This window comes from Paroedura picta, chromosome 2 (genome assembly GCF_049243985.1).
Source record: "Paroedura picta isolate Pp20150507F chromosome 2, Ppicta_v3.0, whole genome shotgun sequence".
NCBI lineage: Eukaryota > Metazoa > Chordata > Lepidosauria > Squamata > Gekkonidae > Paroedura > Paroedura picta.
This window is the reverse complement of record NC_135370.1, coordinates 59,375,126-59,388,239: the sequence shown is the minus strand read 5'-3', so window position 1 is coordinate 59,388,239 and position 13,114 is coordinate 59,375,126. Positions and strand designations below refer to the sequence as shown.

At 40.4% G+C, this 13,114-nt stretch overlaps 2 protein-coding genes across 2 annotated transcripts in view; both read right to left on the bottom strand.

The window, feature by feature from the left end:
• DPP10 (dipeptidyl peptidase like 10) overlaps window positions 1-416 on the bottom strand; it is a 950,123-nt gene extending 949,707 nt beyond the window's left edge. Inside the window, exon 1 of the mRNA XM_077320279.1 lies at window positions 345-416. The gene's annotated coding sequence lies outside the window, so the exon portion shown is untranslated. The remainder of the gene's footprint in view (window positions 1-344) is intronic.
• Window positions 417-6,857: 6,441 nt separating this feature from the next.
• ACTR3 (actin related protein 3) overlaps window positions 6,858-13,114 on the bottom strand; it is a 61,855-nt gene continuing 55,598 nt past the window's right edge. Inside the window, exons 10-12 of the mRNA XM_077320275.1 lie at window positions 12,601-12,726; window positions 9,115-9,198; window positions 6,858-7,762 (exon numbers count right to left, since the gene is read on the bottom strand). Of these exons, the coding sequence (XP_077176390.1) occupies window positions 7,667-7,762; window positions 9,115-9,198; window positions 12,601-12,726 (306 nt within the window). The 3' untranslated portion in view covers window positions 6,858-7,666. The remainder of the gene's footprint in view (window positions 7,763-9,114; window positions 9,199-12,600; window positions 12,727-13,114) is intronic.

Here is a 13,114-nt window from a genome sequence, read left to right as displayed (position 1 = left end):
GTGCATAATCGGTTACTCTGGGTTTTGCCGCCGCCGCGCCCCGCCCCGTGTATAACCGGTATGCGTCGCATCTTCCCCCTCCGCGTTTTCCATGTGACCCGAAATCGCCGTTTCGGCGGCCGTGCATAATGGGCCATAGAGAGTCACTACCAGGGAGGAGATGTCTTCCTAAGAAGTGAATTGTGGGGTCCCGCAGGGTTCAGTTCTCTCTCCTATGTTATTTAACATTACACACACAAAACCCCTATTGCCAAGATTATCAGGAAATATGGAGTTCGGTGCCATCATTTTGTTAAAGATGGGCTAGCCTGTCTCTTCCCTTGGAGTAATATCCCAGCTCTTACCAGATGCAAGATATTCCACCTTCTTCTTTTAATGTAGCAGAGCCTGAAGTTTCTTCATAGTGGATGTGTGTGTGTGTGTGTGTGTGTGTGTGTGTGTGTGTAGCACATGTATTTATATTAAGAAAGCTGAAGCTGAGTTTAAGAAATAGTTACATGTAGATTTCTTCAAGTTAACTTCACAACAATATAAAACCCATCACCACAGGAGAGAAGCAGAGAAGAAGAATGACAGTTAAACTGTACACACACAGAGGGGAGGGGCTGATTCCGGAGCAGAGCTTTCAGACCCCCTCCCTTCTGGAATCTTAGAGACTCAAATTAGACTCCAGAGATTTCCCTACACATTTTGCTGATGATATTCAGCTCTTCCTCCTGCTGGATAAGCAGCTGATGGCAGTACTTTTAGCACTGTCCCAGAGTTTGGATGGAATCTTGCCCCACAGGAATGGCAATTTCACCCAGTTTTCCCTTATCTACCCACCACATGCTGTGTGACCTTTGTTCAGAAAGAGCGCCACCTCCCCCCCCTCCAGGCCACAGTAAATTGTAAAATAGATAACAGTTAATATCTCCAAAACTAATTGTCCCAACAAACAAAGGCAAAGCTATATACAAAATTATGACATATTTCGAAGTTATGTTATTTTTTTTATACTGTGAGTAAGCAGAATAAGTTTAAATAATTATTTCAAATATTTTAGCAGGAAAAGGATTTTGATAGTAGTTGTGACAAATCATGCCACTGAGAGCCAGAGGCACTGATTCATAAAGTGGAAGGGAAGCCCACAGTTTGGAAATGTTTTCACACCCTCCCCGGTGATCCCTGCAAGGCAGAGTATCAAGTGCCCTCAACACTTGTCCTCCTCTCTCCTCCGCAGATACCTACAAAGCAGCGGTCCCCAACCATTCTGGGCTCAGTGACCGCCTTCGGGGGTGAGGGGTGAGCCGATGCGTGGCAGCTGCTCGCAAACGCACATGCGCAGTTGCCACGCATGTGCGTTTTTGCCACCAGATGGCACTAACACATGTGTGCAGTTGCTGCACATGCACGTTTTCGCCACCAGGGGGTGCAATGCGCATGCGTGGCAACTGCGAGCATGCGCATTTGCGTAGCCTGTGTGCTGGCGGCCGCGCCTGCCTCATCCCTTCCTTCTCGCTGTGTGGGGGGGGAGGCAGGGGTGGCTGCCAATGGCCCAGTACCGTGGCCTTTGTGGCCTGGTACCGGGCTGTGGACTGGGGGTTGATGACCCCCGCTACAAAGGGTGCACTGAACTATGTTGCTGCTAAAAGAAAGTGGGAGGAAGAAAAAGTCCACACCCTCTCAGTAGAGAGGAAGGGGGGCAGAGGAGGCCTCTCCAATAAAGGCTCCCCAAACTCAGGTTGCTATGAGAACAAGCAAAGTCAGCTGAAACTCAACCCTTCCAAGTTGGAGGTCCTGTAGCTGGGTAGAAAGGGGCCAGAGGAAGAAGTGTGCTTGCCCGACCTGGATGGTGTGCAACTAAAGATCTCACACAGAGCCAGGAATCTGGACGTAATTTGGATATCTCCTTCTCTATGGAGGCCCAGGTCAAGGAAGTAGTCAAGCTGCCGTTTTACCATCCATGCCAAGCATGGATACTAGCGCCATATCTGGCACTTGTCCACAGTGATCTATGCGACAACCATCTCCAGGCTAGATTTCTGTAACTTGCTCAATGCTGGTCTTCCCTTGTCCTTGATCTGGAAATTGCAGCTGGTGCAAAATGCAGCTTGCCAGGGTTCTCACTAGAACACTGGGGAGGGCCCACATTCAGCCTGCATTGAGGCAGATGCACTGGTTGCCAGTTGAATTCCAGATCAAGTTTGAGGTTTTGGTTTTGACCTTTAAGGCCATCTGCGGTCTGGGCCCAGCATACCTGAGGGACTGTCTTCTTTCCTATGCTCCTTGCAAAGCACTTCGCTCTGCTAGTACAAACAATTTGGTGATCACCATCCCATGTGAAATTCGCCTGATCCTGGCTGCTGCCTGGTAGAATGAGCTGCCAGAAGAACTATGGGCCCTGCAGGAACTAATGTAGTTCCACAGGGCCTGTTAAGACAGAACTTTTCCGCCAGGCTGAGGCCAGGCTGTGTAGACATTGTTGCCACTCCTCCCCTGAGGTCCCCCATTTCTCATCCATCTGGCTAACCTCCGGATGGACAACTGGGTAGCATCTCCTTTTATTGGGTACTGGTAGCTGGAGGATCACACTATCAAAACAGAAATAGAAAAACATGCAAAACCAGTCTACATCACCATGATATATGTTGACAAACAGACATACAACTTGGCAAGAGGGGCTTCTTGTTCACAGACTTCAAAGCTCCGTGTTGGTTGTGAAATGCCTAAATGCCAGTCTTAAATCCTTTTAAATTGTGAGCAAAAGGATTCAATATAAAACCAAATACGCCACAATCACAAGCATTTCATGTAACTTTTTTAGAAGCCCTCACACACAAACACACCAGGCTGACTTATAAGATTTTCAGATATTCCCAGACAAAAGCAGTTTAGTTCTTACTTCCAAGTTCTCAGGGTAGCCATATGGTTACCTCATTTAAAAACTAAATTCTCACACCCAGTGTTAGGTAGGAGATATATCTATCTATATCTATCTCTATTTATATCTATATAAAATGTATGTACATACACACACACAATTTTCAAAATGTATGTAGTCTAATGCTTAATAGACACCCTTTCATGGGGAACTTTCCTATAAGACAATTCAGAAATTTGATCAACTTTTAAGAGACAGTTTTTATTTTGGATCAGCTCCGCTTTCATATTATTGGAGAAAATAGTAGAGATTGAATTCCTCTCATATTTTAACTTACACACAAGTCACCCAACAAAACAAAAGCTACTCAGTGGGAGAGCGGTTCTTATGTTACTTCAGTAGTGGTGTGTAAAGCTTTGAAAGAAATTTGCAGTGATGCCATTATATGGATATCCACTTGAGAGTTAGACACCACCACTTCAAGCTGTTTAAAATACTTGATCTGAACAATAGCAATATTACAGAGCTAACAAAAGGTTCTGTTAAAGTTGCTATTTTTATTGAACAATGTTCTGTTGAAATAGCCTAGTTGATGTGCTATATGTTATGATTGTTATATTTGTTGTGATGTTCCATGTAGTTACCTCATGATGTTTTATGTAAACTTTCCAGAGCCGTATGGAAGGGCGGTATAAAAATAGAAATAAATAAAATAAATGTTGCCGTTTACCATGTCTGCCAAACAAAAAACCTGGGGACTAAAAGCAGCTTTTAAATCTTTGTATTCTGTAAGAAAGGCTGCAGCAATGAAACCGAGGAATGAAGGAACTAAAACAGTGTTGCTGTGGGAATAAATTTTATTTACTCTATATATCCCAACACATTTCGCTCAGTGCTTCTTCAGGGAGATCTATATCAACATGGGGGGAAAAGTAAGATTTATTTCCCACACTATAAGACATGTTTAAAAATTTTATGTCTGAAGAATTTAAAGTAAATAAATATTGATTAAAAACATAAACATGGGTCTGTTGACCATTTAAAAAGTTCATGATGATGTTTTGAAAAATAATGTGAACTTAGCAAAGTAAACATTAAAGGTGTACATTATTTCACTTCTCCTATATTTGTTCTCTATAACTTTTACATTACTTTGCTATGTGTACAACACTTTTCAGGACATCATTATGCACTTTGTACATGATCATGTTTTATTTTTAATGTATATCGAGTTCTCTGAGGAAGTACTGAGCAAAATGCCTTGGGGTACACGGAATGAATAAAATTTATTTCCAAAACCTCACTGTTTTGTTTCTTCATTCCTTGGCTTCATATTCGGTACCAAAGAGAATCCACATTGACTGTCATGACTTTTATTCTTTGAAATATTTAAGTGCAATGTAAGTGCAAAATAGTCAGGGTAAAAAATGTTTATGCAAATATATGGCATCTGTCATTTCAATACTTTCATAATTACCATACAAATGTTAGTTCAAGGTATGGGTGACAAATATTCTTTGTTCTTAATAACAATATTAAACTTTATCAGCTTCCAATTAGGCAGCACATCTACTGATACTATAATGTATAGTTGTATCTGTTAAAATATTCAGAATTGACATATATTTTAAAGAAAGGAATAGCTCAGAGCCAGAAACATGGCACAGTTTTCATTTTATAATAAAATTCCAGAATACACTTATGTTTTCAAATGTTGTGTAGAATATTCCTTGAGAGTTTTGCATTATATATATATATATGTAGGTATGTACATTTCTGTAACACTAGGCATTCAAACAGTGTATCAATTATCCAAAGTGGTATGCAACTATTACAAATGTATAAAATGTATACAGGTGTCATTTCACCATATGCAACGTGACAGAGCAAAACCTGGATCTTTGTAGCTATTATGACTTCATGTGTTTACCTAGTTTAGGAACCATAGTCAACTTTTTTAAAGCACATCATGTTCAGTCAATACATTTCTGAGAAAATCCTTGGGGAGCAAGAGTTATTAACAACAGCTAAACTGATGTAACACTCTGATTGCTCCAAACAGTTTTTATCATACAGTAGTCAAATATTTAGCCTCTGCATGCAACTTGACTTGTAAAACAGTCTTTCTGTTTTTATTCTTGCAATACTGATCCCCTGGTTTGTTCTTTAAAGTTAAGTGCTATTACATTTAAATATATTTTATTTTTGTTTATTTAATTTTCAAAGGTATATGCCACCCTTTTCCAAGGTCTCAGGCTGGCTCACAACATCATAAGGCAAAACAATGATAAAACATATTAAACATTTAAAACAATCAAATTTACAGTTAAAACAATCAGGGAACTTACCACCTTCTCTTCAATAGGTGGAAGGGGAAGGTAAAGTGCTGTTGTTAACTGCTGAATGGCGTACAAATGTATCATTTGTGTAGGGAAGCCTCAGCCATAGGCCTGGTGGAACAGCCCTGTCTTGCAGGCCTTGCAGACCTGTTTTAAGTACTGAAGGACCCTGATCTCACTTGGGAGAGTGCGCCAGGCTGGTACCAGGACTGAGAAAACCATGACTCCGGTTGAGACCAATTTAACTTCTCTGGATCTGGGGCTCTTGCACAGATTTTGTGTGGTCTATCAGAGATTTCTTTGGGGGGGGGTATAGTGGACAAGGTGGTCCTACAGGTATTGAGGTTCCCATGAAAAGATTCACAAGTAATCTACTGCCTTTACTGATGACTGAGAGTTAGTAAAATTTAGCCCTAATTTTCATTAATTGGATTTATTTAAATTCAGCACCCTATTTGAAATTCCAGTTTCTCCAAAATAAGCATGCATACATAGGATGCTATAAACAAACTCGAGAGATTTTGTCCATATCCAGATGATTTTGGCAGTGCAGAGTTCTTCTCCGTGGTGGAGAACAGCTTTTTAAAACCTTGGCTACGCACGCAAGAAAATGAAAATTTCACTTATCTGAAAGTTAACAGTTGCAATCATATACACACTGATTTGGAAGTAGGTCTCACTGCATGAAGTCAGACTTCCAAATAATAACAAAAAAAAAAGGATCATGATGCATCCAGAACTTCCAGAAGCAGGAAGTGGTAGTTGCTGGACAAAATTGCATTCGACCATAAAACTAAAAATATTGATGCTACATAGTTACCATAGTAATAATATAGTCATTACCTTGGAGCTGGAAAACATAAATACCATACCAATTTGATACGCTGAGCAGCTGATCCTGGAGAGACACAGGATGTCATCTCCTGGATGCTAGTGCCGCCTTGCTAGTCCTCAGTTCAACAGGTAACTTACAGCAATAATTACATTAGTGTCATTTATAAATGTTTTACCTCAGAACTCAATAATTTATTTATGAATTTATTCTTTTTCACTGAAAACTGGTCTTTGTCTATCGATCAAGCATGCTGAATGATAATTCAGATTCAAGATAAAAGGTTTGTATAAGCTCAGATTTTAACCCAGCTCATTTTAGAAAAATAACTATATCTTTTAAAATATGTTTTATTTTGATCTACATTGAAACATGATTCTTGATTAATCAAGTCTTAGTGCCCCAAGACCTTTTCTACTTCCAAGTGATTTGATGGTAACAGCTACATTTACTCTCCAAAATAAATGCTTGATTATTTAAGCTATCCCTACATCTCCTGCTATTTATCATCTTCCCAGGTATCATACAACTCTGAACCTATAGCAGTAAATCTGTGACACAAGATCAGCTATTCAAAAACTTAATTTGCTTAATTGTCAAGGAAGAAGTATACCGAATGAAAACTGTTGCTATAAAAAGTGTATTTGTGATAGTGTATGTAGATGAATAGGTAACCAAAATAAATATTCAGGTGAACACCCACTCATCATGTGCATATTAGAATTACAACGCATGTACCACTTTCATCCATAAAAATAACAGAATGAGGAAGATTCGAGACCTTCACAATCAAGCAACAAGACTGAAAGGCCTCACACAAACATTAAAAAGAATTTTTGTGCCTTTATTGGAATGGTGAATTGCACCAATTTTGATCATTGGAATATTTGGTTTAATTAGAAATGATACTACAGAACTGCAATACTGGTCCAACAGTCTTGTCTTTACTTTTTTTTTTCCAAAGCAAGAAAGAGAATGAAAATGCACCAAGTAATCAGAAAGCACTAGCAGGCATCGGTTAATCCAAGATTCTAGCTCCTTAGTTCCAAAAGCAATTGCCAAGTTGCACTGTGTGGATCCCACATTTAAGATTGGTCATAATTTGAAATTATTAGAGTCACATGATTAAACTTCATGTGGGCATTACATTTTTTAAATTTACCTCAAGTTGGTCACTGGTGTTCTTGTCAAATATTACATTTCTTTCATTGATATTTTTTCTCAACGTATAAAAAAGTATGAAATATAAACAAGCTCTCGCATTGTACACATGTAAGAGTACAATCGAAGAAGTATAGAGCTGACTATCTACACACCGTCAAATCCCATCAAATCTTGGATACTCCATTAATATACAAAATATTAGGCCACAGAAAGAACAAAAACCCACTTCTTTTGTTTCATTACGCACAGGTTCAAATATTCAATCTAAAGGAAAAAAAAAACACTTTGAATCATTTTGGCTTCCCACTACATCTGTATGTTGAGACACTTATTAAAATATTCCTGTTTAGTTGAATTTGGTCTTTTTTCTTCTTAATTATTTTCAAGTCATGTTTTGTTATCTTGATACCGGCCATCCAGACAAAAAATCTCCCTGCCTCCCTAGATCCAACTCTTCCAAAGTCAGATTTAAGACATAACTCCGAACACTGGATTGTGACGACAGATGCTAGGACCAATTTCTTCATAATCTTTTTTGGTGTGGCATACTTGGTAGAACTCAGGCTGGGGGGAAAAATGAAAAAGAAAGTCAAAGATATATTTTTTCTTATGATAAAGCTTTCTCATAAATTAGGAAGGTAGATAAATTCTACCTTGTAAACAAAATCTACTGAAGATCACGGGGCTTGAAGTAAGGTATTTGCCTGAAATATGAATCTCCAAAGTTTTTTCTGGAACATATTGTATATATGACACATTTCCATTCCCTCCTTAACAAATTCTACTTCCCACTTAAATAATGGAAAACAATGACTAAACCTTTGCTTCACTATCTTCCTTGCCCCTCCTTGTACTTTGTTCTGGAGAATATTTCAGCACTCTCAATGTTCGTTCTAGCAAATGTAGTCCTCAGGGTGCCAGAAATCTCAGTGTCAGCCACTCTGAAATTCACATTTTGTAGGATGCACTGCGGATCCTGACAAATTACCACTTTAGGTAGCTGGGGAAGGGGTGTGTGTCCAGTCTGCTGCAGACAGAAGGTAGCTGGGTAGACAATGGCTGGGAGAAGTAGGGTGGGATCACAGAAAAAGTCCAGGAGTTGAAAAAATTGAAAAGCTCTCTAAGGGTGATTCCGCACCAGCAGCACCACTAGGGGTGCGCCACCAGTGCATTACGGCGGAGCAGCATACCCTACCACTTCTTGTGCCTGCACAAGGGACACATTTTGACAGCAGATCTGGTCTGCTGCTTTCTGCATCCCTGTGGAGGACACAGCTGTGGTGGAAAGGTTCTGCTGTGTGGAGTGTGTGAGTGGGCTGGCGCTTTTTTTTTTTTTTGCAGGAAAGCAGAATTACCCTTAGTGCCTGGGAAGGGGCGGGGCTGGCTACTACATCATGCTAAAGTGGGGATTATCCTTGCTTTCATATGACCACCCTCCCGGCCTTTTCCACCTGTGTGGAATAAGCCTAAAACAATGTGTCCCCACAACTTCTATTTTAAGTGATAAGTTTCTTTCAACTTCAGACTGTGGAGTTCACTCATCTCTAATTCTTAAACACCCCCCCCCACAAAAAAAATTGTAATAAAACACCAAACAAATTTATCCGAGGGATAGCTCTGCTAACTATAATACACATATTTCAAGGTATATAAAAATTATAACAAAGGTTTTCATTAGTTTTCCTCCACATATATTTGGTTTCTAGAGTTGAAGTTCACGGGTTCTAGACATTTGTAAAGCTAAATTTATTTATAAAGATTCTACAAAGGGACCCAGGGGAAAAAATTACAATTTGCTAAACTGTCATTGGTGTCTTTGCATCCTAATTCTGGATCCCAAAAATGTTAATATGATTATAGAAGAAACAACAGAGAGTATGCTCCTTGCAGATTTCTTTTTCCTTTAGCAAACTTACTGTGGAAGCCAACATTGATCCTCCAAACCAAACTGCGTATCTCTGCATATGATGTGTAATAACTTGTACATCAATAGGTTTGGGCTATATCAGAAAACAAAAATCAGTATAGTTATGAGTTTCACTCCATATACATGCCTCTACTTTTAAGACACATTCTACTATACTTTTAAGATGGATGCATATTCTACTAACTTGCAATTGGTGATGGGTTCACAATTTGAAAAATTATGTATGACAATTTAAACATTACTATAGTATCTACTACCTTATACCCAACAATTAATTTTTTTCCTTCAGAAGATGGAATTTTATCAACATCATCCAATTTTGACACATTTTAGAAAGCAGCACAATATGATTTATTTAGTATAAAACAGACAATGATGTTATCCCAAGTAAATATTCAAAAAGCGTCACCTTAAGGCAGAGATTCCTAACTAGGAGTCCACGGACTCCTGGAGTCCACAGGAGTTCTGAGGGAGGTCTGTGGGAGCCCTGAAGTGGCATGCTATGGAAGGGGTCTGGGCTGTCTTCTCAGTTCCTGCTTTTCTTTCTGCCTACATGAGGCAGAACTGCCATAGCAGTTTTAAAGGCAGGGGGAGGGAGCAAAAGGGGGGGCTAAGGCTGTGGGTAGAGATGTCACTTCTGGGGCTCCTCAAAGTCTGAAAAATTATTTCAGGGGCTTGTCCACAGTCAAAAGGTTGAGAAAGGCTGTCTTAAAGTTTGGGAGAACCACATTCTGCTATCAAACTTACTAGAGGATCTTGGGGCAGTAATTCTTTTATCCTACATCACAGGAATCCATGCCTCCTTAAATTTTCTGGAAGAAGGGCAGGAATAAAATGTACTTAATTTTTCTAAAAAGGTCAGACTGGCTATTTTTTAACCCCGGTCAAATGCACCCTAGATTCCAAAGCAAACTGCAGTTTTCAGGGCATTTCTCCCTCCCCAAAGGAAACTTAGTCCTAAAGAATGGTCAAATATTTGTTCTCTTCCCCCTGCACCCCACCCTTAAACTGCCAATGTTAGAAAGGTGATTGAAGGGAACTAGATGTTGGGAAGCCTGGGAGTAGTGGAAGATTAGAAGCTAAGGAAGCGTGCTGATTGAGCACTGAATTGAACTCATCTCTGGCCTACTGGAGGACACATCAAAGCAAGGCTCTGTAGACAACAGTCAATACCAAAGCAAAAGTGGAGCCTACTAAAACATTCCATAAACAAAAATGAAATATCTGGTGTTAGAAGTCAAATCTCACAAAAGAATTATACTTTAAAATAGCGATCCCCAACCTGTGGGCCAGGGACCACATGTGGTCCATCGACTAATTGGAGGTGGGCCGCGAAGGATGCTTCCCCCCCCCGGGGCCCTTTACTTCATCCCCCCCGGCCCTTTACAACACACTTCGGGTGTCATTGTCTCCCATCACTCCCAGATGGGACTATCTCGTTGCAGAGAAACAAGCTCAGGGTTCCCATTGATGTGTCATTGTCATGAGTTAAAATTTCCATGAAAATAAAATGTTCCTTATGTTCATTGTTGTGGCATGTCTGTATCTTATTTTGAAGGGATGTTTAAACATTACCATAGCGATCAGAGAGCATTAGGGCAGTGGTTGAGAGTAGAGGAGTAAACTACCCCCCCCACCGGGCCTCAGTAAAATTGTCAAGTGTTGAGTGGTCCCCGGTGATAAAAAGGTTGGGGACCACTGCTTTAAAAGACTGAAATGTCTTCAACTAAAAGTACGTATGGCTCAAAAGGTTTTTGTCTCACATTTTATCTCACCTTTGTAAGCAAAATTACAACATGTTTGAGTTACTGTCTTCATGCCACTGAATTCTAACTTTAAAACGTAAGTTACAAAGCAAATGTTTTATTTTGCGGTTGCAGGAACAGAGAAGTAGAAATCTATAGATATTTTACAACAGAATTCATAACAGAATTAAATATCCTCTCCTATTTATGCCTAGACAACTGTCAGATGAAGTGGTTAGAGATACTGCTCAAAACATTTTGTGTGAAAGAGCTTATTATTTCACATGTTTAGGCCCCAGAGAAACAAAAATGCTGACAAGTCAGGTGATGAATTAACCTTTTTACTTACTTCATTTATTCCCTGCCTTTCCCCCCACTGAGGGAGGACTCAAAGCAGCTTAGATAATTTTCTTCTCCATTTTACAACCACCCTGCAAAGTATGTTATGCTGAATGTGAATGGCCCACGGTCATCCAAAAAGCTTCCATGAAAGAGTAGACATTTGAACCAGATCCTAGTTGTCCCAACTCCCCAGCAGGATCAGAAAAGAAACCCCCGTGCTCGCCAGCCCAGCCTTGTCCAGCATTAGTCCAAACCCCAAACTTACTGGGGAGACTCTTTTGGCAAGAAGTGGTAGGCAGGGAAAATGAGAACAGGAAGGCAGTGTGAGGCCCCATGGGAAGATGGATGTTCATGGGAAGATGGATGTTCACTGGGACAGCACCGTGGCAGGCAGCAGTTGCTGCACCCTCAGGAACCTGGAAGCTGAAAAGCCCTATCCTCAGGGAAGTGGCAGGATGGAAAATTGCTCAGGACCCACATCAGAAGTAAGACAGGAGATTGGACCTGGGCACCCTGAGAAAGTCTACAGACCAGGCACAGCAGCTCCCTCTCGTGCAGAATTGACGGTATGGCCTCTGACTGAACAAGTGGGGTTAATAGCTAGAATGCCATTGTTGTTTGTATTTTTGTAAAATGGGGACTATGGGGCTTTTATTGTGGTTTTAATGTTTTATTGTGAACCGCCGTGAGACCTCTTGGCTAGTGGCGGTATATAAATCCAAAAATACAAAAAAGAAATAAAAAAATAAATGAATGGAGCTGCAAGGGGCAGATCCAATCAGAAAAATTTAACCCTAAAGAGACAGGGATAATGCCCAATGGGAGGGTGATAGAGGCTGGGAGAGGTACAAAAAGAGGCTCCTGCAACAAGCCAGACAGAAGGCAAACCAAGTGGGCCAACTCAAACTAGAGAGGAGAGCTGGTGGGAAAGAAGGGGGAACAGAATGCTCTCTCTGAGGCTTGAAGAATTTTGTGGAGGTGCCTGGCAGAAGCACCAATTCACCAGCGGGGCAGGCTGGGGATGACACTAGTCCAACTATTATACTACACTGGAAACTGAAGAAACTCACTGAAAGACAGAAGACCACAGGCCTGAGACAGCAGCAGAAGGAAAGATAGGGGTTAAAATAGCATATTTTCTCAAGATCTTCAGTGTCTCCATTAGCTTGCAGTATCCTAGAATGTGATGGTGATCTTGTTCACTATCACTGCAGACAGTGCAATCCCCAACAAACAGAAAATATGCTCCTGCAGGGGAGCGAGGCCTTCACCAATAAAGTCAGAGAGATATAAGCGGAAAAAAAGCAGGACCCTATAAACGCATTACCCTCCATTCTAAACAACTGAACCCCACACATCACTGCAATGTATTATCAAAGAAAACAAACCTTCAGTCTGCCACCACTCAGTTCCTCGCTGAGTTTCAGCCTGGCATCAACAGTCCTTTTCAAATCTCGTTGTAAACGACGACCAAAATCCCTGAACATAGTTGAGCCTCCAGAGAGAACAATATTCTGAATTGAAATTGCACACACAGTTATAATCACTTATGGGACATGGAAGACTGAAAACTTAAAAATCCAACTGTAATCACTACTGTATTTCCTTGAAAGGACAATGACCCATACAAAAATTATTATTGGACATCCCTGTAACTTATCTGTGAGTGTAAGCTGACCTCTTCCCTGTTTTTCTGATGGCATACCTGTGCTGGCATATCTAGTCTTGTGTGATGTTTTCACTATTTGGGTAAAGATATTTCCCCAATAGGTGTGTATGGGAATTTTACCACTTCCATCACTTTCACTTATTATTTCTATGAAGAAAGGCCAGATTAACAATTATTATTCATATTTCAGGATCCGGTCTGTACTCCACAAACAGTACAGAACAAAATTAATT